Source organism: Lepisma saccharinum, chromosome 19 (assembly GCF_977018435.1).
Source record: "Lepisma saccharinum chromosome 19, izLepSacc3.1, whole genome shotgun sequence".
In the NCBI taxonomy this organism is placed as follows: domain Eukaryota; kingdom Metazoa; phylum Arthropoda; class Insecta; order Zygentoma; family Lepismatidae; genus Lepisma; species Lepisma saccharinum.
In genome coordinates, this window is record NC_139247.1 from 65,283,009 (window position 1) to 65,308,229 (window position 25,221).

A 25,221-nucleotide genomic window follows, 5' to 3' on the forward strand; every position below is an offset into this window, starting at 1 on the left:
TTTCAAATACAGAAATTCAAATACAGAAATTCAAATACAACTTTAATAAAAGAAGCAGATCGGGCTCAATTTTCACATTGAACACTTACTATGAAGGATTTTTATTTGTATGGTGTGTCTTTAATTTCTTTCAATTCATCAATAAGTATTGGATTTTTGTGAAATAAATTGTAATTATACAATTTTGATTTGTAGTTCCATTGTTTTATTGCCTCATTTTAGAAATTTAGGTCATGCGAAAGTACTACATTTTCAGTTCAACACTTACAATTTTTGTAATTTTTAATCCCCCCCCCCCCAAAAAAAAAATGCGGCCCGCCTATTAACTGCTGGATATAATTTTGGCCCTCAGACCTTTTGAAGTTGGAGACCACTGGTCTAGACTTAGAAGAATGATGATGAAGTTAATATCGAAGAGTAAAATAAAGCTGTCCTTTCTCCAGGCTTGGTTGGTAGTTCACTTAAGTCAGGCAGACTCCTTTCGTTCTCTCCTCCCCAAAGTGCTCTTCCCTGTCTCTAATCAAATCGAAAAGTGGGTCCCCTGCCAGTCTGTCCGCTCCTCTAAACCCCAGTCAGAGGAGACTTCCTATACGCTGATACGTGAGTTTTTACCTTCCTATTATTGTAAATAGCTTACTACTTGTTTACCAGTTGTAAACCTTGTAGCCTCAATATACCAGGAAGTGGAAGTCTGCTTAACACTCGACTGTGCATAATTCAAATACCTGAGAGGAGTGTGCAGTTAGAGTAAACAAGTGATTTGAACCTTGGTGAATTGAAGCTTCTGGAGAAAGTTAAAATAAAATAAAGAATAATACTATGGATTGATACGGTATTAGGGTTAATTTCATAGACAAAGGTTTGTTGTAAGAACGGACCTTGAGGCTGAAACAAATCTGCTCTAATAAAGACGTTTTATTATTATTATGATTGTTATTATGATGATTATTATTATTAATATTAATGTTAATAAATGGGGGAATCCCCGAAGTAGCCCAACTTTAACCCCCATACGTTCAGGAGTGTGCACTTAGGGCCCTGGAGATTTTTAAATTAAGAAGGACGTGATATCCGCATAATTTTACGATTTCCCGTATTTCTTTCATTTTTATTTTATCTTATATCATAATTCAGTACAATACAACGAACAAAAATAATAATAATGAACCATGCATTTCATTAAGTTTGGTTAAGTTGCTAATTCACTAGGTGTGGCAAAAGGTACATGTGAGCAACTGGTTAGAGATTCTTCTAATATCATCTGTAATTAATAATAATAATTTATGTTGGCTTTTCCAGGTGGGACTCATACGGACGGAAGAAGGAGAATACTGGCTGGAGCCTCTGAACAATCACTTAGACAACGGGACAGATGAGAAACCCCACATCCTTTACAAACGCTCCGCTGTCCTTAAGAAGAACAGGAAAAGCAGGAAAAAGAAGAGACGGAAAAAGCACGAGAAGAACTGTGGAACGAGAGGTTTGGTGATTGTGTATTTTAGAAATTCTGTTTCCTTCGTAATATGGTATTTAGTGATATAGTTTCTCCGATTTCATAACCTTGCATGTCTTTTGCTTTTCACTATTTATGAATACAAATAGAACAGCCGGTCCCGTGGCGGAGTGGTTAGCACAACGCTTTAGGCACAAAAGGCGAAGTAAAATAAAGCAAATCAATCAACAAATAGTACAGATTAGGCGGTGTCTATATTGGTCGATATATGCATATCGGTGGATCGTTTTTATCGGTAATTATCAGGGCTCGAAAAATCCCGGTCGCCAGGTCGCCATGGTGACTAAAAATTTCAGCCTGGCGACTGTGATCTTATGCTGTAATATGTACGAAATTTTGATGATTCTAAGTTCAAATTGCAGTAGAGCGTAAGTTAGCAAATGGTATTTTTTCCTGTTTTCTCGAATGATTTAGCGATGTTTTGAATACCGTGATGCTCAGCTTCTTATACAGAGTGTTTCAAAAGTTGCACAACCCAAACTTTGAAAATGTATATCATGAAGACCGTAAGAGATATTGACACCTGGTTTTCTGCATTATAAAGTCTCATCCATTGAGATATCTTTCAATGCTTAAAATTATCAGTTTTCTCCATACAGAAATTTAGATAAATTAATAACTGGCAGAAAGCAGCGTTAAAATTTTTCCAGAAATGCACTTTTGAATTAGAAAAATACGTATGAAATTATCGAAGTTTCATAATCAGATGTTTGATGACTGATGTCATGTCAGTCTGTCACTTGCGACCAATATTGGTCACGCGCAACATTTGATGGATTTTTTATTGGCGATTTTATGGGTTGAGTGAAAAAGTGCCATATTTGTGCCGAAATTGAACTCTTGAGAGAATCCTAGTCTGCCTCTGGTTACACTGAATTCTTTTCGCTCACTTTCGTCGCTACTGTGCCTGTTTTTTCTTTAATTGATTCAGCATGGCGTATTCTTTGGAGCAGCGCGTGTGCATTGCTGAAGAGTGTTTTACTACTCATTCTTACACTCATGTGCAAGAGGTTTTCCAAGAAAAATCCCCTGCTTCTGCTGTACCTCACAAACCAACTGTTTTACGACTAGTCAAACACCAACAAATGATCTCACAAATTGTTAAGAGTTGGTGTTATTATTGAAGATTAGGCACACACAGAAGATGTACTACGTAGAAATTTTCAGCCAAAAATGCAGGCTCGACCAGGACTCGAACCTGGGTCTCTGGCATACCGTACGATTTCTCTAACCACTGAGCTACCGAGCCAGCCTGGCCTCGCCTGATTTCTCGCTGTCGCTGTTTTACCTGTGTCGAATCGTCTCTGCCTGTGCCACCGCAACGGGATCTGTTGCCTGCCTTTGAAACACAGTAGACTTCGACATTGCCTGGTTCCTCCCAGCGTAGAAAATTTCTACGTAGTACATTTCCTGTGTGTGCCTGATATTCAATAATTAACATTTCTACGCTCGGAGGAACCAGGCAACGTCGAAGTCTACTGTATTGCAAAGGCAACAGATCCCGTTGCGGTAGCACTGGCAGAGAAGATTCCACGCAGGTAAAACAGCGATAGCGAAATATCAGACGAGACAAGGCTGGCTCGGTAGCTCATGGTTAGAACAAAGGCAGAGACCTGTGTTCGAGTCTTGGTCGAACCTACATTTTTCGCTGAAAATTTCTACGTTGGTATATATTGTTGAAAATCAATTCTCAGATGTTTTCAGCAAATTAACAATATTTTTTAAAATAATGTAATTGCTTTTATTTGGATACATGCTAACATAAATTTATTAACCGATTGATAGCGTACATGATTAGTTTAGTGCAGAAAACCTGGTGTAAATTCCTCTTACAGTTTTCATGATATACATTTTCAAAATTTGGGTTGTGCGACTTTTGAAACACACTGTAGTATGCACAATTGCTAGTAGGTAGTTTCCTGGCGCCTGATTTTCAGAGTCGGCGTCTAGCTTTGAAGAAAATTTTTCGAGCACTGGTAATAATAATAATAATAATTCAGCGGGCGAGGTTTCTATATACTTTTGCTTTTGTGTTTAGATAGGAATAATGTGGTCCGATAGGAATTTCAATTGATCCCTACAGAAAATATTCCCACCCTGCTGCTTCCCAATTTATTTTCGTGGAAATTGGATTGCCGGGCAAGCTAGCGCCTAGGTGTCTGATTTACAGGTAAAGTGTAGTTTCTAGTGGATGTTCTTTTGGAGTAATTACGTTGCGCCGGGCAACCTAGTGCCTTGTCACCAGTGATGTGCCGTAGACTATAAGTTTACGCCTACATGCGTTGTCTACATGTAATCTGCGCATAGATTACATTGGGTTGTAGTTTACATAGACTACGTAGACAATCTAAAGTGCATTAAAATTAATTTTCAAGGGTTTCATGAAAGTAAAGTGACATTTGCAACTATATTGGTTCCTAACGAAATGAAAAAAAAAACTATTTCCAACAAAATTTCTCTTCTTTTCTATGATCATCTATGGAAGAAGATAAGTATAGTATGCAAAAAACTACAACAGATGGCAGTCGTGAGGCAAGAGTGATCTTTTTCCCACAAAACACTAGAATATTTCCAGGTTTCTTCCTAAGTGAGAAATTGTTTGAATTTGGATGAATGAGTATGAAAAGTTCTCCTCACACATCAGCAACTGATACGCAGTATATTTTTGTTTTACTTCCACTGCGCCCTTTGCTAAGTTATCACCTTTCGCCATGTTGTTTACATAAATTACGTCATCTACGTGTATAAAATAGTCTATGTGTAGAATGTAGACTATCGTTGTTTACGTGTAGACGCACTTCACTGCATGTCACCTTGGAATGTTGAGAAATGCACACGTCAGGGGATCTCGCGCCCTTTTAATTCATTGAAATGTAAAGCATCCAGGTACAAACATTAGAGATTTACATCCTCAAAAAATAGTTTTGGCCCTGATAATTAGAGAAACGAAAGTACAGATACGGCTTGTGTACATAAACAATTTACGCTAATTAAAATTTAGAAAAAAAACAACGTGGATTTTGATTTCACAGTTGCTGGACAAGGTATTTTCGCAAAAGCTCCTGGTTGTCTCTTGGCATTCTTGTAGTTAAATAGTATTTATGTTGACTTGTTGCAACCCACGTGCATTGCAGTACAACGAAAGTAAACCTAGACAAATCAGAGCCTAGTGCAGAGTGCACCGAGTCTCGAGAGGGAAAGTACAAGTGGGGGTGGGCCAGACAAGTGACACTGTACACAACTATTTTTTTACTGTCTTTCAGTTATTTCCTTAGGTATCAGTACAACTTAAGAGTCTATGAATTTACAAATGTGAGTTTTTGTTTTACGTACACTTTATGCACAGATAGGCCAATTGGGACTTGGCCTATACAGTTTAAAGTTTGATTCGAACCACTATGCGCTCCTTCCTCCCCTCCTCATGGTATCGAACACGGGATCCCTTAATTACAAGGCGACATCGGGGAGCAAAGCCGCTCGCAGAATGTTTCTCAGAGGGGCGGTAGCAGTGCTTAAAGTAGGGGAAAGATAGGGCGATGATTTACTCCAGTTAAGATAATTCTCATAAAGCATCCCAAACAATAGGATAATTTAATAGGCACTTAAATTATAGTCTTTCACGGCACCTCTCGTCCATGTTTTCACGTTATTATGCCAAAATTTAAATTATGAAGTCCTTCCAGCTATATCAGGGGGGCACTGCCCCCTCGGCCACCCTCTGCGATCGCCCTTGTCGAGGAGGCCCGCGAATTGAATTGCTACGCATAAATACATCTTAGCTTCGTTCTTTCTGTATGATTTCATAAACCTTTCGTTGCTACACAAGAGCATGGCCAGCACGACCGCCAGATCTACACCCGCTTGAAACAGCCCCTAGTATCAAGTTATTCTTGAACATGTCTTGTCCGGCACCTCGCGCCAAAATCAACTTTTAACTTATTTCTCGCTCCAGGCAAGTTCTATTTTCGGCGAATATGCAATGGAGCTGCCTGATTTCTCACTACAACGTTGTTACAGCAAGGCCCGCCAGTGTCTTTACGGCCTAACGCAAACATAACGTCATCACCGCCGCTATTTTGCGTTTGAAGAGCATCTGTTTGTTGTATGTGTAAAGCGAGATTGCCGTCGAACATCTGCAAACATATCGGATGTTCTTTGGGATACAGAGAGAGAGAGAGTTTTCCAATCCCGTGTTTGTCTACAACAGCGGTTCATGTACCTCTTTAACGCTCGGCTGTCCGATGTCCTTTTCCTGATTGTTTTCACAGTCATCTTTTTCCGACTCGAAGACCTTAAGTAGCCTTTGTAAAGAGCTCGCAGTTGTGCTAACTTGGTTAATGGCAAGTGCTAACCATGGGAACATGGCGACATGCGCACGGTACGTGTATGGCATATGTGACCAAATATGCGTGTTGTGACAAGCGTGGTCGGTAATGGATTGTTGCTTATTTGTGCCCAATTTTGGGATAATGATTAGCAAAGCGTGGAAAGAAACATGTTGGGGTCCAAGTATATGGCGTGCCATATTTCTCATGGTGAAGTGGTCAGCACGACGATCCTGGGTTCGGATCCCGGCCTGGGTATGGGTGTTCTTTGCGAGTGTCCGTTCATCAATTTCACCATATCATCACTCATCCTCATCGCCGTTAGCCAAAAGTGGCAGAAAAGCGAGGTAAGATAAACCAATCAATCAAGGCGTAATTTTTGTACTTGCTCTTCTGGGGAGGTAAGCTGCCTTGGCTCGACCTGTCACTTGTTTTCGTTACGTCCCCAGGCAAATAGTTAACATTACACTTTAAAAACTAACAATACGCTTCAATCGAATAAAATACATTGAATAACTACCATATTCTTTACCATGGATATTTCTTTTATCTTTGAATGATAGCCCAGACGTTCAGTTTAAAAATATATAAAAATACTATTTATTTCGTTCATTTAATATATTCAAATAATTACATAAGAAATAACCCCACGTAAATAATGACTTGATAATCTTTAATTGAAACACTGAAATAATTTTCTGAAATATAAATATAAGAGAGGTTCGTACGCTTGCCTAGACCAGCAGTACTAGTTCAAAAATGTATCTAGCTTGTCACTAGCATACATGACATGTTTCTCTAATTCCCTCCCCTTCTTGTTTATAATGGAAATTGCCTCTCAAAAATAGACTAAACTTTTTTGAAATTACAACTAATTATGCGGTATTTTTGAAATTATATAAAACAAAACTGTGATGATTCCTTTTCCACCCTGTTACAGTCCCTTTAATCCCAGATTAAATAGAAACCGGACACTTGGCAGTGTGGAATCTAAAAAATTTAAACTAATAATTTCGCGCAACAAGGTACTTGGCTTGTGACCAACGGATAGACATATACTTGAAATTCAACGCGTCCCTTAATCCCCTCGTATACGACGTTCTCTAAGAATAATAACAAATGTCCACCGAAAACTAAGCGTTGACTTGTCACCAAACGAAAAAAAAAATAATGCGTGGACTTATCTATGTATTTCGATGAAAGCAAATGGTTGATCCGTGACCGCTAACCATTTGACTAGCCCAGCCACTCTAGCGGCACCGAGAGAACCTTCCAAGGTTTCCCCTATTGCCCAAAAACTCGTAAGAAATGCCAACCCCGCTTTAATAATAAAAAAGGATCATGTAGTGATTCTATCATTACATGATGAAGGGTCAGGTCATGATAAAACTTGAAAAGTAGAAGTAATAATAATAATAATAATAGTTTATTTATTTAAAGTACTGAGAACAGTTACAAAAACCTCATACAGCACTATGTCACAAAGAGTAATATAAAAGGTTTAACTCATAATGATTTTTACATAAAATCACAAGCTATATTTAAATATAATATTTTGAGGGAAGTCATAATCGAAATCATCGATTAATATTTTTATAAATTCACCACCATTTTTCAATTTTACTGATAATAATACATTTTTTCTTGTTTTATAATTTGGAACGTTATAAACTATTGCATTTCTAAAGTATTCACTATCAATCCTATTTGAGTTGGTGTTGGTGTTTTTTAAGTCCACTTTATGCACAGCAAGGCTAATCGGGACTGGACCTACAGTTTCAAGTGGGATGCGAACCACTTGTGCCTCCACCAGGTATCGAACCTGGGACCCCTTGATTACAAGGCGACGACGCTACCACTGCGCCATCGGGGAGGCCCTCAATCCTATTTGACAAGATGCTTTGTATAAATACTTTGATTTTATCTTTCCTTCTTCAGCTCAAGGTTGTTAAATTAAAAAAAAATTCCAACCACTCGATATATTTCAGTGACATGTAACTTTTCTTCATTTTCATAGAAAGTAACCTAATAAATAATTTCTGAATTGATTCAATTTTCTCGGTGTGACTATTTGCTGCTATGTTCCATAATTCACTTCCATATTCCAATAATGGACGAACCAAAACTATAAATAGAAATCTAAAAGTTTCCATCTTATATAATAATAATAATATAATTATCAACGGATCGATCTACCCCTTTCCGATGCCCATATCTTATGTTTGATTCCTGGCGGAGGCACATTGTACAGTCTTCTGATTAGCCTATTTGAGCATGGTATCATGTATCTGAGTTCGTATTACACCAGCTCTCGGTGCGGGGTTCGAATCTGGGTGGCGTTAGCTCATCGCTACTACCTTGGCCTTAAGCTTCATCTGGAGAGGTACCTATTTAAATGTTATTCTACGCAGGTCTTAAATGAATGGCGACACACACACAAATTGGGTTTTATAATCTTCGAGACTGAACCGGCAGGCATATAATTAGAGAAAGAGAATTAATTACCTGTCTCGTCCTAAAATAGTTGAATAGCCTCGTCCTCTCAATGTTCCTCTTCCTTTCCAAGCCAAACACCGAAAGTCCTCTCTCTCACCTTCGATCTCCTTATACCTTCGCTCTCGCTCCCCTCTTTTCTCTCCCTACTTCCGTTTTACAACTCATGATACTTGAAATGTATGTTGCTGTCGTAGACGCATTTTTTTGTATTTCCTGCCTTCTACGAAGGCCAGGGTAGCTCAGGAATGTGAGGTACACTATGGTATGAAGTTGGCTTAAACATACAAACACAGCTGTTGTTAACTGACGCAGATTGATCGATATTCAAACAGTAAGGCCGAATCACGGTCTCAACATGTCATTTTTATAGGTGTTCATCATTTTCACCTGACCATCATTCATGCTCATCGGTCCAGCTTGTCATAAGTGACACAGAAGTGACACTAAATGAGGAAAAAGCTATTTAAATATCTGGACACCACTCCACATTGTCGAGAAGGCAAAGGGACAGAGAGGTGTCCCTGAACAGGTCCGAATGTGTAAAAGAGGGGCAGATGATCTGGGGAGGTTTCAGCCACCTGTAAATAACCCTCAAGGAAACAAAATGGTTTTAAAAGGACCACACAATGAAAAGAACAAGATACTCGTATTTAGAACGGGGTAAAATGTTGAAAATAGATTACTAATCATCTTATATAACTTGGCCTAAAAGTTGTAACTGAAGTTGTATGTAGGAGAGGGGAGCTCACGATAATATTAGCTTCAGGTCTCCACATACAGGGTGATTCATAAGTGGTGATGATGCAAACTTTAAGGGTGAAAAGTATTCACTACTAGTAAAAAAAAGGTCTCTGTAAACATGGTTCCGCAAATGAACGATATAATTAAATGGGTAATGTGGAAATATATTGTATAGTGTTTCCCACGAGACGAGACGAGACGAGACGAGACTTTGGTCTGTCTCGTCTCGTGAAAATGCTGTCTCGTCTCGTGTCTCGTCTCGAAAATATTCGTTTGTCCCGTCTCGTGTCTCGTCTCGAAGGGTTCTGTCTCGTCTCGTCTCGTTTTGTCTCGTCTCGTGAAAGTAATGCAGGATATTATGCCAACAAAAGTTATATCTGGGAGACATCACAAATATTATTCTCGAAAATTGGTTAAACCTGTAATCACTTTGCTCACTGTAGCTATAGTGAGAATAAATATGATTCCTTAATCATAATAACATGAGTATATCAAATAAAGTTTGTTGATTATTAATAGCTAGATAATATATAGAATCTGCATTGCTTTTTTTAGCTCCCATCCACTCTTTATCCATCGTACACGGAGGGAGCTTTCAGACAGAAGGAACACGCGACAGGCGACAAGCCACACGGGGGTTTAAACTGAAGTGACAAGCGACAGGATCCCCTTCCGTTCCGTCTATGATAAAAGTATTCACCGCACGGGCAGTACCAACAGATCGAGGCGATTCTACAAGAGACACGTGTTGCTTCGGTTCGAAAGGTTCCGTTTACTGAGGGTTCGTATCCAAGCGAAACATGTTGCTTGTCGCTTCTCTCCTGTGACTTGTTCAATGTGACAAGCGACACGGAAGTATCACACTGAAGCAACGAACGACAGGGACACTTCAGTTTATAAGCAAGCATTCATCGCGCATGCGCGGATAACAACCCTCGCGACTATACTGTCTATACGGTATCCAGATAACGGCCTAAGCAGAACAACAAGAAAGGTACAAGCGAGACGTGCAGCTTCGGTTCGAAGAGTTTGCTGTGAGGAAGATTTCTTCACACCAAAGTTACAGGCGACAAGCGATACGAGTCGCTTGGAAGCGAACTTTCAGTAGTCAATGCAACCTTTCAAACAGATGACATACGAATAGCTGCACGTGTCTCTTGTAGCCTCGGTCCGTTGTTCACGGATGCGGGGTGAATGTTTTTCTTCAGACTGAAGAGGATTGTGTCGCTTGTCGCTTGGGTGTGAATTATACGTGTCGCTTGTCGCTTCAGTGTGAAATTTCCACAAGATAGCTTTCAGGTTGAAGCGACAGGCGACAAGCGACACAGAGTTTTGTACCAAAGCAACAAGCAACACGCTCCTTTAGGGAGATTCCAGACCGGAGCGACAAGCGACACGTGACACATGTTGCTTTGGAACGAGCCAATCAACAGCCACGTTTCATAGCGTAGGGGCATGGCAGGCCGCACAAACCTGCGCTCGATTGGGAAATCCTGAAGCGATACGTGTTACGGGTCGCGTGTCGCTTCGATGTGAAATCTCCCTTAGCCTAGTCTATAAGCAAGCTTTCACTGTGAATTCACTACCAACAGACAGAGGCGACACAATGCAAGCTATTAAAAAACTGCCCAGTCCGAACGCCACGCAAGCGACAAAGCAACGCTTGCCGGTCTAGTCGCTTCCGTTCGGAAGGTTGCATTTATTACTGTGGGTTCATTTCCAAGCGACACTTGTTGCTGTCGCATGTCGCTTATTACTCCTATGACTTCAGGCAAATTTTATGTTCGTTACGTCAAAGCAGAGTATCTAATTGCACTAGCTTTTTAGAGCCGCGGTGGTGTAGTTGTTAGGGCGTCTGAGTGCCAGGCGGGAGATCCGGGTTCGAATCCCAGAGTGGGTGAATACGTAGCGTTCCTCTGGACGCGGGGATCTTAAATAGGGATGTACTATTAGTACTAGTTGATGGTAGAGACAGCCCTGAACGGGCAGGTACAAATATCTAACTATTCATTAAAATAGACTCATGATTCGTTTCTAGACTGAAGTGAGCAATGCAAATGGCAGAATGGGTGTAGACTAGCTTACCCTGTTCGGTTTAGAAATAAGACCAGTAGCTCCTGCTTCTCCGATGATTCCAGATTAAAAGACCTCGTGTCGCTCTCATGCGCACGTATATAAACCCTCGCTTGGCCTCTCGTCACCTCTTGCCAAAGGCCAGTGTTCTTACCATTTCCTGTAGAAAGCTTATTCTACACATTCTGAGCAGGAGCTGACAAGGCCTGCCAGGGTCAATATTTCTAAACCGAACGGGGTATGGTACGACACCCCCTCTTGCGAAACAATTTCCAAAATTGAAATTGTAATAATGAAAGGTTTAAATTGAACCTTCTGCCATTCACCAAAATTTAAAAGGTTTTTGTTTATTACATGAAAAAAAAAGGTGACATAAAAAAAATAATATAAAAAAAAAAATGTCGGAGACCCTTCACCGAAAATTAACAGAATTAAGCTCAAGCTTGAAAGCTGAAAGAAAGTCTTTTGTTTTCATTAGCCACACGCTGGAAGAGTCTTTCGTAATCAAAAATGCTGACGGTTTGTCAACAAGCGATATAAAGTGTTGTTCGCAGGTCAGCGGAAGGTTCAACACACTGCATCGTAACGCGATACATGCGACTTGCTTCTGAACAAGTGCTAAATAAGCACAGAACGTAATCCGTGAGAAACTTTAATGCCGCATGATCGCAATCTTCCGCCTCATCAGGATGACAGTTCGAGGCGAGAGCAAAAGACTGTGGTAAACACCAAACTCCACTGGACTGCGCACAACCACACGAAGATTAAAAAATAGATGAAGGTTATGTTTGCACTATGCCACTGACGTTCTTAGCACACTATGTGTGCACACCATGACCTGAGAAATGAGACGGCAGGGCAATCCAAATACATTCCAACCCCGGAGTCCTGGGGTACGAAGCACTGTTCTGTGACTTACATGGTCCTTGACCGATCATTTTCACTGGGTGACCGGATTCGAATCCCGGTGTGGAAAGTTCCGGAATACTGGTCAGCAAAGGTCAGATGAAAAGACGTGGGCCGTGGGGCGGGCGGACACAGGGTAGTCCATGGGAAACCACTCCAAGTAGCGGTTCCAAGCCCCAAAATATGCCTTGTCCAATGGCGAACACTGGGGGGATGTTAGGATAGGCCCCCGAAAGTTCACAGCAGACGCCATTGCATACAGTGATTATGGCCACTGGTAGGATGAAACGTCACAGGTGGCCTGGCAGGTTGCTGATCCACAGGGCTGGGTCTCAACACATTTGGGTCGTTGACTGTACCCGGAAAGTTCCAATATGTGGTGAAGGACATTGCCTGGCCTTACAGAGCAAAAGGGGACGATGTACATGAAAGATGTTCATGCTTCTTCTTAAGGGGGTTAGAGTCGTGGGGGGGGTTTTGCTCTGTAAGATGACATTTCTTCTGATGTTTCTGACGCTGATCCGATCCTGGGATGTCACTTGGAATAGGATTTTCGGCGCTGCTAGGTGACATACACCGCTGAAAACCAAAGGAGGCTGGTGAGCTCCAAAGCCTTCAGGAATGCGTTCTTCTTCCGGCCTCAAAAAAAAAATCACTGGACTTTTCGAAATTCCTAGAACTCTTGGAATTCCCGAACAGGGGAGGAAACAGGTTGGACATAGGAATAAACTACATTGCTCACAGTCATTCAATATTAAAAATAAATAAAAAATGTGTAAAGGAATCGTCTTCTATATGCAAGTGAAAATCATGAGTAAAGATAGGTAAACTAAAAAATAAACTGCCCAATAAGTGATATAAAGTATAAAACAAAGTTTGAATGAAGGCTAAATAAATAAAAGAAAGGCGGAAAATGTCATTTGACGCCTTAACACTGGAACACCATTAAAATGAAAATATGACTTCAAAAGTAATATATGTATATATTGACTAAATTATATATATATATATATAGAGCCCCTGGCTTCTCCCAAAATATAAAATAATGTGCAATATAAAACTAAAGTTATGACATGGCACTAAATGCCCTTTGTTGGGACATGATCATTATACAATAAAATGAACGAAAATATCTAGGTTTAAATATTGATAAATATATAAAAGTAATATGTAGATGGTGTAAAATATATCCCCTGGTATCAGAAAGTTAACCCGACGAAATCCATTAATATCATGTCAGAAGTGTCAAAGCATTGTAAAAATGAGGAACTGACGAAAAAAAAAATAATTAACCCAAAATTTGGTAACGTCACAGCTGTTAAAACGGACCTAGCCACAAGTAAATTCGGGATCACGAAGATATAATAAAAGAGTAAATGACATGGCTCCAATGACGTTAAGATCATTAATTACGAAAGATACATAAAATGGATGAATAAATCAAGGCGACATAGTGACGCATTTGTCTCTCTTAGGTAAAAGATGTAAATTTAAAACTGAAACTAATCTGGGTTATTGATTTAGAAAACATTTCTTGGCTATCTGTGAAGTAAATTTACGGTTCTGAGAATAAAGGAAAGAAAAATATATAAGGCATTGCGTTAAACAGAAAAGAGGAAAAACTTCTCTACGTCATGCTATAGCCCGCCGTGTATTTTCTTTGTCACTTAGCATAAATGCTCGCCGCGTAAGAGATTACACTTGACCCATGACAACTGTAAGCGTCTAAATCCACTCTTTTGAGGTTTTAGCCTAATAAGGTAAACAAAACTACTTTTTATGGTCGCCTTAGGAAAAAAATTGAAACGGAACCGTAAATGAACAGAATGACGCCGGGCCGGGAGAAAATTATAGGATTTCGTATGATATTACTTCAACTAAAGTCTATGACGTGTGGGAGATTAAAATATAAGCACAATTACTCGCTATTACCTACTTTACGAAGATTAACATGAAATTAATCTGTAAGAAGTAATTAAATTTCATTCGGGAAACTTTTGAAAATTCTGAAGGAACGAGAAAAACGTCGCATAAATAAGCGCCCTTGAACAGGCTATTATTCACACCTCGTTTGGAGACTAGGAATTTCATTGCCGAAGCCAGCTGAGTGTAAAGTTCATCTACAACAAAGAAAGGTGTCATCAAATTCTCTCTCTCCGAGACTGAAATAAGATATGTTTCTTCCGCTAACTCGAATGTGAAAATTTCCGCACGGAAATCTGGCGATTTACATGGAAGGAAAAATCTTTGACTTGAGTCTTGCGACTGCACATATCCTGAGTTCGAAGGAACGAAAGGAAAACAACGAATGAATCGTGCTTTCGGTGCAGAGATTAAACTTGCTTGTTTAAACCTATCGTAAGCTGACGGAATGTAAACGTGATTATACCTAAGGGGAGGGCTTGATTGATTATACTATTCGCAATACTTCATCGTTATTTAATAAAAAAAATGACAACCAGTTTTGCCTTAATTTAAACAACCTTTTTAACTTTTATCGCTATTTAGTGATTTAGTGATTTGCGATGCGATTAAATAACCACACGAAATCTGTTGAATAATGCTGAAGAGTGTTTATTTAAACATTAAGGAATGCCGTAACTTGAAATATAAATATCATAATATAAATACACATGAAATTTAAGGTATTTAAAATTCAAAACTAGAAAACGCAAAAGGAGGAATATTAAGCTATCCTTTAATAAATAGCTGAAGGAGACAATAAATATATGGATAATAACAAAAAAATCTCGTTAATATGTGAAATACTCCACGCCTTGAATACCGCTTACGTCTCGTTCTACTTTTCATTACAAGTTGGCTTACGCCTAACTATGGTGTTTTAACAAACTAAAAGTCATGCAGACTAAGTCATTCTTATGTCATTGCGCTACAATGACAGTGTCATTCCTCTTGCTACGGGTACCTCTGTGTACACAATTAATTCGTAGGGGAAGACATAACCTTAAAACTAATGGAAGGGAGCGTCACACTTACTACCTTTAGTAGCGGACACCATTGCTCCTCTATTCCTTAAAACATATATATAAACACTTGCGCACTCTTTTATATTTCACTACCGGTATTTCTGCGCGTACAACTAAAACACCTATTGTTAATCCTTAGCTAGAACATTGAATCAACGAGCGGGTTATACTCTAAACGAATGGTAGCGTCACTCTTACTACTTACGCCAGCGTATAGTAGCGGACATATAATTGCTCCTCTATTCCTAGAAATATAATTAGCGTTTCGTTTTTTCACATATTAACTTTACTTTAGTAAAAAAAAATATTCCTTAAACAAGGTAAAAATAAAAATGCTCTGCGACCGACTCGTGTATTCTCTCGACTATCTCCTTATCAATTTGCACTACAATTATTAGTACCAAGGCTCCCATCTTCGGGGCGAGGAGATTTCAGTCATTTTAAATTGCGAGTGAGTCGACCACTGATCCTTGTGCATTTCAAAACTATACGTGATAAAATGAAATATCCTCCTTGCGATAATCTTTAACAGTTTAACTTAAAACACATAAACACAAACGGCGTTACTTTTCGGATCATTAACAAGTTACGGTCTGTTTTAAAAATATATATGAAATTGAAACTTTAAAGGACTTTAATTAATTAAAAACACAATTAACTTCAGCAATACTCTCTGCTGTGACCCACTAAGTACACACACCATGGTGTGATTGAGTCGTATCGTTTATAGCCGAAATATCATAAGTCACGCACCAAATTTACGTTAAAAAAAATACCAAATTGTTCAAGAGACTACTGCAAAAACAAGGGTTATCAAAATCAAGTGCCACTTTTAAAATTTAGATAAAATCCTGGGAATTGATGAAAATTTCCCAGGTGGTAGTTCTGTCATAGCCATCAGGGCCTGACCGAAGGTACCGGGTTCGAGCGAACCACGGCGTTACTAGGAGCGGAATGACAAGGGCTCGTCGGTAGACGTGCCCGGGCTGGCCAAATTCTGGGCGGAATATGACACTCGAATGTCCGACATCGAACCTTCCGGCGCGCGGAATGACGGACGTACCTTATGCCACATCGCATCGACGCGGAAAAACCCCGACGAAGCAAGAGCGCAGAGCTGTTGCCTCATTGCCCGTGGCTACCAAAGGAAACATTCTGTTTTCGTTTCCTCCGCATTGTAATGTGCTTTAATGCAGCGGGTGATTAGCCTATTGGGTGGGTGTGGTGGGTAAGGACTGAATTAAAGCTGATTATCGACATTAACCATGATTAACATTAAAACTGCGTGCTAGGCAGCTTTCCCCAAATATAAAGATTCGCGGAGAAAAAACAATTCTGACATGTCACTATTTAACAAATTTCAATTTTCATTTATTTCAGAGTGAAATAAATGAAAAATCCGCAACCCCAACACGTAGCGATGCCTATCCTTTCAATTTTCGTTTATTTCAAATTATATAAATGAATAAAAATTCCGCAACTTCACTACGATGCCTATCCTTTCAATTTTCATGTCTGTTTAGGAAAACAAGGCATGACGCTTTTCATTTCCAAAAGAAAATGAAAATGACCGCATCAATCCACCACGTAGCGTTCCTCTGGACGCGGGGATCTTAAATAGGGATGTACTATTAGTACTAGTTGATGGTAGAGACAGCCCTGAACGGGCAGGTACAAATATCTAACTATTCATTAAAATAGACTCATGATTCGTTTCTAGACTGAAGTGAGCAATGCAAATGGCAGAATGGGTGTAGACTAGCTTACCCTGTTCGGTTTAGAAATAAGACCAGTAGCTCCTGCTTCTCCGATGATTCCAGATTAAAAGACCTCGTGTCGCTCTCATGCGCACGTATATAAACCCTCGCTTGGCCTCTCGTCACCTCTTGCCAAAGGCCAGTGTTCTTACCATTTCCTGTAGAAAGCTTATTCTACACATTCTGAGCAGGAGCTGACAAGGCCTGCCAGGGTCAATATTTCTAAACCGAACGGGGTATGGTACGAATAAAGGTCTGAATGATTCCGCATTGTCCCCGCATAAAGCAGCTCCGGGGCTCAACAGCCTCATATCAATGGATGCATGGGGGCAATCCTGAGGGCAAAAGCGGCCGGAGTGTGATGCTGATCACTTCGCCTCCAAAATGACCTTTCCCCCACATCCCGTAAATGTGCCTTCATGGCAATGTGTTATATGCACTTGGAACCTTACCTTTACCTAGGTTTTTAGTGTGAAATCTTAGAAGTTTGCAACCAGCACTCGAGGCTGCTGTGGATTTTGAGAAGAGGGTCGCAAATGAAAGAAGGGTCTGTTTGGGCGAGAAATTTTTTGACGATTGTCGCCAGTATGGCTGGGACAGAGCCGTAGAAAACAATGGCAGTGACTGCCTACGGATCCTTTTGCGCAAGGATGAATGGAAGAGAGCTCTTGGGGTAGCAGATAGTTGCCAGATTTAAGGTATTCTGAGGAAATTTCAGTAGGAAGATACAGGGACACGAGGCTAAATCTGGGCAAATTCGTTACGGGCAACGTGTGACGAATTAGGATTTTTCGAGGGGGAATCTTACAGATCTTTATTCATGTAAAAGAAGCTGTTTTGGGTTTCCAATGAAAATGCTTTATTCCGAATAAATAAATATTTGCAATTGATTAGTTATTTTGCTTATATTTTTTCGAGACTTTCGAGACGAGACGAGACTTTTCAGGAGCCGTCTCGTCCCGTCTCGAATTTTAAAAAGCCTGTCCCGTCTCGTGGTCAACACTAATATTGTAGTAGGTTTCTAAACCTAATTTTAACTGCACTCTGCACTGTTACAAAAATGTATATTTTTGTCAGAATAAGAGTACGTTTCTCTGACATTTCCAGGATTTATAAGCTGGTGCACATCCTGTATAACCAATGACGACCCGTGGCTTTTTCGGAGTGTAGGAAGAATGATAAACCAAGGAAGGTTTGAAAAATGGGTTCAATTACATTCACACGTCTTGCTTGTAGCTACTACCCATTGCATTTAGAATGTTAGCTGCAGGTCCATGCTCAAGGTGTGGTAAGGGGTCCTTGCTCCTCACTTTGAACTACGAAATATTTAAATGTGAACCTATAAAAATAGATGAAAATAACATTGACGATATTTCAGATTTTGCAAGAATTTAAATTTTCTTCCCCCTCCCTGTCGTGCGGATTGACGATAATAAAAAGTGTTGCTTAAACTTCGAAATTATGCTAAATGCTTCTAAATTGTGGTAGGATTTATTATTAATTATTTATTTTTCGGATAATTATAATTCTGCTTCTGCTTTTCTAGAGTTTTGAACTTGCGTTACTTATTTTTAACAGTTATGTAATAGTGTAAATTCCTCCCCCAAATTGTTTAAAATGATGCAACAAACGACATGGGTTCAACACCAAACATCAACAGGTTTGAGAAAATTGTTTACCCCCAACTTTCTTCCGATTTCCTACCATAAAATCTCCTGACGAACTAAATCGGGCAGGATGAAGAAAAAATAGAGGATGGATTGTGACATGGTTGTATAAAAGCTTTCCGCTGGATCGGCATTCTCCCTTTCGTTTGAAACATGTCCGCTGGTGAAGTAGAAATGAGGTTTGCACATAATTTTATTTTTATTTCCTGGAAACATATTCCTTTGAATTCGATTTCCCTCTCCCAGCTATTGGCGTTTGCAGATTATGCTAGAAACGGTGCTAAGTGCCAACAAAGATCAAATGGTCCTTGGTTTGGTAACATTTTGTTTGGGTTGGCATCGCTGATTGAGGAAAGGCTTGCTGGTTCCTCGATCCTCGCCGATCTTCGTAACCTTTCCCCACTCCCTTGCACTGCGCCTTCCACCCCCCACCCATCTGTCTGTAGGATGACCGCCGAGGTTCCTCGACAAGCGGCAGAAAAGCCCGTGTCCATCGTCTTTGGACTTCTACTGGAGCGACCGAGAGCAGTCAACTCTTGACAATAGCTAACCTAGTCAATTGTACGTACATTGCGCTAATAATTTTATAACGCATGAAACTCTTAAAAAGTAGAGAACTGGAAATAAGTAAAAATGAACTGTAGGAAGTTCCTCACTTCCTACATGGAGGAATCGCCCCTGTGTATAACAGACACTTATTGACTTTGATGTTTTCTTTTTTTAAAAGATATATCAGTATTTATATTCTTTAGCAATTTTGGTTCTGATTTTTCTGGATTTCTATATTTCAGAGCCTCGGAGGATGACTGAAACAAGATTGGAGTGGCAAGCGAAGCCGGGGAAGGTGAAAGTCCAAGAAAGAGAGAAGGCAAAAAGATCAAGATGGCGGCGGTCAATCAGCAAGGAGAAGCATGTTGAAACGCTCCTTGTAGCAGACCATTCAATGATGAATTTCCACGAGAACGGAGATGTTGAAACGTACATCTTAACCATCATGAACATGGTAAGTTCATACCAAGAGATGGCGGTAGTAGCGCATTAAGCCTACAATATATTGTTTTATTAATTTTTCATACGGGTAAAGACGTAAATGTACAGAAAAGTGCTGGATAAATAAGAGAGGAAACAGAAAATTGTACTTATTAGTTAGGTAAAGGTATTATTACATTCTTAATATATCTTGCAGAGTCTGAAAGGAATATGTGTGCAACACAGTATGTTAAAGTAAACATGACATAGCGCGTAAGTTAACTTTTAACTTCAACTAATAACAGCACTAGTAGAACCGCTAGGAATAAGAAATTTCAAAGTTATGATCTGTTCCTTGATACTAACACATAACTTTTATTTTAGGTTGCTTCTCTCTATCATGACCCGAGCATTGGGAATCCAATCAACGTGGTGATTGTCAAAATAATTCTTCTAGAAGACACGGAAGAGGTATGTGCCATCAGATCCTTTGTCGCACGAAAGGAGTTATCTCAATTAGCAATTTTCTTGTCTATATACGAGGGTAAGTTAGTAAGTAGGTCACAAACATTTATTTAAAAAAACTGACTTGAAGACTGTTTATATTTCGCAACATAATCTCCACCAACATTGATTCACTTATTCTATCAGTGTCCCAAAACATGCTGCGTAAAAAAATCTTTGGGCTGCTCTCCCAGACACAGTCGCACCTCACGCTCACCACCGTGTGCACACTTTTAGGAAATTCAAATGACAATGCATTATGCTGTAGGCTAAACCATGAGAATATCCTATTGCAGTTGCTATGCTGTCGATCATCACTCAGCTGTCGGCTCGAATCATCTCCACCCGTACCATCTCCCGTAAAGTCTTCGAGCACGGTCGCCATTTTTAAACTGAGCTGCCCATCCGCGCATCTGCTATCTAGCGACTGCTAACTAAATTACACCAAGTTGGATTGTGCTGCCACCTAATGAGACCTTTAGAAACTACTTTCAGCTTATCCACGTCAGCCTATTTATTGACTTCTCCTCGTATTTTACTTCCTTGATATGCATTGGCGGTTTCCGGATTCGTGAACAAGGGGTACGATAAGCCCCCCTGTACTTATAAATAATGAAAATCGATTACACAGTTTCACACTGTCTTTTCTATATTACAATAGCTTACCAATTGACGTGAGTAATGTGCAATTTACTGCAAAAGCGAAGTAAGTGCGTAACCTATTTTTGTTCACATTGAATTTCAATAAATTTAAAATTTCCTGCTTTTCCGTCGATCCATTGATAATTTTGTACAATATAATTTGCTCGCGGATTTCTCCTCTAGTAGAATGTATTATACAATTTTTTCTAGCAATTTTATATGTAGTATCTGTATGACGATTTTTCTATAAGTTTAATAATACAGTTTAATTAACGTAAGAACTTTTTGGAATATACAGCACTAGTAAAAAGGATCCCATATTATACAGGCATATTCCTATATGCTTCTAACGAAACTATTAACATTTAATTATTAATAATTAAATAATATAATTAATGCCTCTATATTGTTAATGTCTTTTGTATTTGTTACATGATACGAGGTATTACATGCAATATTTTTTTAATATGTGTGCCGTACCATCGTACCCCCCCTGGAGCTGCCGGTGTTGATATGTAGATTAAGAAAATAAATCGAAGTATTATCTGAAATTTCTTAAAGAACACATTTCTTGTTACATATTTCTCACAAAATATTTTCTTTCAGAGCAACGACTTGGAGATATCCCAGAACGCAGATACAACCTTGGAAAATTTCTGCAACTGGCAGATCAAAGTGAACCAGCCGTACGATTCCCATCCCAACCACCACGACGTGGCCATACTCGTTACAAGGTAAGCATTTCCTCTCAACCTACAAAATAATTAAAGCTCCTTTAGCGGAATACAGCGCCTTGCAATTGGCATTTCCGACCTCCATTATCGACCCACTGAAATAGGCGATTCCAAGAATTATCCCAAGCAGCATAATATAACAGTTATAATTTCCTCTACGAATATAAACCTGTACGGTAAATCATGGTAGTTAGCAATCTATGTCAAGTTCCAAAACCTTGTGTACGATTATATACTACCATTCATCTTTTGAGAAAGTTTAGTAATGTATATTCATCTCTCATATTTGTTTGGAGAACTTCTGCGCTTTGATCTTGTAAATCTCTTCCATCTTCTTATTTTCAGCTTCGCCTCAATAAAATTAGCTGCCTTTTTCAAGAAGACCAACTTATAAATATAAATCATATTTATTTGCCTTAATCTCTGCGTTAGAGACAGCTAAGCGATAAATATGCCATTCAAATTAATCGAGGTAACATATTTTATGATATATGATCGACATAATTAACTTTGCTTATTTGTCTACCATGGGGATAACAGCGACAGGAAGACGATAAAATGGATGGAAGAGGGCAAGGAGGGGGAATGAGTTATTTAGTAGTCAAGCCACTTCTGGAAGGCGAGCTAGAATGGAGACTAAGGCCCCCTGGAAAATGAATATCGGAATATTTTTTTTTCAAGAATATTGCCCGTTAAGGACTAACAATGAATAGGAAAGCTTTTTTCCGGAACAGATCTCTTTTGAAATCTAACCATTTTGGCCCCAATATAACGAAATTCTTCAAAGTTACAGGTGTTACAAAACAAATATGGCGGTCGAATACAAATATAGCAATCTGTAAATTTATATTCTTCTTCATATCTGCTCAACTATCAATTAGATCTATTTTTATTGATTCATTGATTTATTTAGTTTATTTCACTTCGCGTTCTGTGCCTCTTGGCTAATTTGCGAAGATGGGGATGAGTGATGAAATGATGAATGGACATTCACAAACAACCAAGCCCAAGCGGGATTCGAACCCGGGACCCTTGGCGTCGTAGCGGCCACAGGGTCCGGCAGATCTATTTTGAAAAACTTTAGGTCGCAAATGCAATGGAATGGTATATCTCCAAGATCACTCGTGGTATAAAACCAAGATGGAGGCTAAAATAAAATATGCCTGCTTTCGTGACGCACAAATTTACATTGTTGCTCATATTTGCTAACATGGACGTCCATTGGATTTTTTCCAATTATGGCGGCGAGGCATATTTCCGCCCATAATAGTGTTGACCCTCAACGAACGCTTTAGTTTGAAGTTATCACCCTCATAATAACTGACATAAATTACTGTGACTGAAATGAAATTATATGTGTGATGTACTTTTAGGGTGACGCTCCGTGGCGAAGTAGTTAGCACAGCGTGCTACAACGTCATGGCTCTCGGGTTCGAATCTCGGCTTGGGTGTTCTTCGTGAGTATTTCTTCACCAGTTTCATAATATCATTACTTATCCTCATCGTCGTGATTAGCCCAAAATGTCAGTAAAGCGACGAAAAATAATGTAATTCAATCAATCAAGTTGCACTTAATTCCTCGTATGTGTGCATGAAGTGAACATGTAACTTTACTCTAAATATTCAATTTACAAGGTAACTTCGAACTAATTGGTTAGTGATAGATCTAGTTTGTTAAATTTGTAAATTAGTATTTCACATTTCACAATACACAGAATCAAATGCTTTTCTGAAATCAATAGAAATGACAACAGTTGAGCACTTTGTTACGAGACATGCGCTAGCACAATTCACTACTTCAAGGACGTTAGAAGTTGGTCTTGTGAACATAAAAAGCAAGTGCTAATGCCTGAATCACTAACTCTCTAGCCTTCTTAAACCCGAAGGTTTATAGCTGCAGCAACACAGTCCTCCCATCTGTCCCTGTCCTGGGCAAGATCAATCCAATCTTTTTCATTCTTACCGATTTCCTTTAGGTTCGTCTCAACGTTATCCCCCCATCTTCGTCTTGGCCTTTCTTCAGGTCTCTTACCATCAGGTTTCCCAACAAGAAACCTGTAAACTCTTCTTTCCTCTCCCATTCATGCCACATGGCCTGCCCATCTAAGTCTTCTTGATTTAATTATTCTAATAATATCTTGACATGTTCTAAATTATGTAACCTTCTCCACTCACCAGTCTCACCATCCCTTTTAGGTCCAAGTATTTTTCTAAGGATTTTATTTTCAAATACTCTTAATTTATGTTCCTCTTTTAATGTAAGGGACCAAGTTTCACATCCACATATTGTTTTGTATATTTTAAGTTTTAGTTTCTTAGATATTATACGAGAAGATAAAAGTTTATGAAGAGAAAAGAAAACATGCATTTTTCTGAACTAAGTCTGCTTTTTATTTCCTCTTTAATATCATTTGCCTGAATCATTTCTTATCCTTACATTGAAAACAAAAATCTGGCCTGGAACTTGTGGAAGCAGTACCCGAATGAACATACCCACAAAACGTTTAGTGATATTCGGAGACATTCAAAATATTTACTCAAAACAAGGTATACTGAATATGTAAATAACATAACAGCCGAGTGTGTTGCTGAACCGAAGAAGTTCTACTCGTTATTAAATTCGACAAAACAGAATCCTCATGTGCCTATGGAAATTGTAAATAATTCTGACACCGCTGTTGGAGACGAAAGAGCACAACTTTTTAACACTTTTTTTCATGAAAATTTCTCCTCAGAGACAGTTTCCGAACCTCTTCCTCATGTAAAGTCTGTTAGTTCCCTCACACTCTCTTCGATTAAAACCTCCCCTCAAGAAGTCAAATCTCTCCTCACCTCTTTGCCATTGCGCCGTTCCTTAGGCCCCGATGAAATTCCGACAATTTTCCTTCGCAAAACTGCTGACTCCCTGGCTCATCCTCTGTGTCTCTTACTAAACAAATGTTTTCATGCAGGTGTGTTTCCTGAACTGTTCAAGCGTGCCAATGTTGTACCGATCTATAAATCTGGAGACAAACATTTTGTAAAATCTTATCGACCAATCTCTCTTTTGTCACCTCTCTCTATCATCTGTGAGAAAATAATCAAAGACAGGTTGCTGAAGTTCACATCTCCCCTTATAAATACTGCTCAGCATGGTTTTCTTCCAGGCAGCTCCTGCTTGACCAATCTATCGGTATTACTTTCTCATGCTACTCAGTCTATCTCAAACAATTCCCAGCTTGACGATGTATATTTGGACATTTCAAAAGCTTTTGATAAAATTAACCATAATCTCCTTCTTCATAAATTACAATCCAGATTTCACATCCACGGTAAACTTCTATCTTTGCTAACAGACTATCTGCATGCACGAGAGCAGCGTGTTATCCTCTCTGGTTCCTTTTCCAGCTTTCTACCCGTCCTGTCCGGTGTCCCCCAGGGGAGTGTCTTAGGCCCACTTTTGTTCCTTCTTTATATGTATGACCTGCCCGACAGGTCTTCTCTTCCCATAAATGTTCCTCTCTTTGCCGATGACTGTAAACTCTTCAAAGAAATTTCATCTAAACGCGATTCACTAATCGTACAACAACTTCTTACAGAACTACTTTTGTGGTGTCGCCAGTGGAAACTTGAATTGAATCCTCAGAAATGTTTCTGCCTTACCATTTCCTTAAAAAGGAACAAACTGATCTCTCTTTATACTCTCGAAAACGGTCCCATCAAAAATGTTTCCTCTCAAAAAGATCTTGGTGTTATCATCGATGAAAAGCTAAACTTCAATATTCACATTACATATACTACTAAACGAGCCATGCGTCTCCTTGGTATTCTGTACAGGTTCCCCGAAATCCAAAACCAATCAGCCATTAGCATATATTTCAAATTCTTTATCTCTCCCATTCTTGAATACTGCTCCTCATCTGGACTA

The 25,221-nt window shown here is 39.3% G+C and overlaps 1 protein-coding gene across 1 annotated transcript in view; it reads left to right on the top strand.

The window, feature by feature from the left end:
• Nucleotides 1–25,221, top strand: part of LOC146002902 (A disintegrin and metalloproteinase with thrombospondin motifs 7-like) — a 138,339-nt gene that overhangs the window by 61,385 nt on the left and 51,733 nt on the right. Inside the window, exons 3-6 of the mRNA XM_083140985.1 lie at nucleotides 1,300–1,480; nucleotides 19,257–19,468; nucleotides 19,819–19,905; nucleotides 21,187–21,314. Coding sequence (XP_082997111.1) covers nucleotides 1,300–1,480; nucleotides 19,257–19,468; nucleotides 19,819–19,905; nucleotides 21,187–21,314 — 608 coding nt within the window. The remainder of the gene's footprint in view (nucleotides 1–1,299; nucleotides 1,481–19,256; nucleotides 19,469–19,818; nucleotides 19,906–21,186; nucleotides 21,315–25,221) is intronic.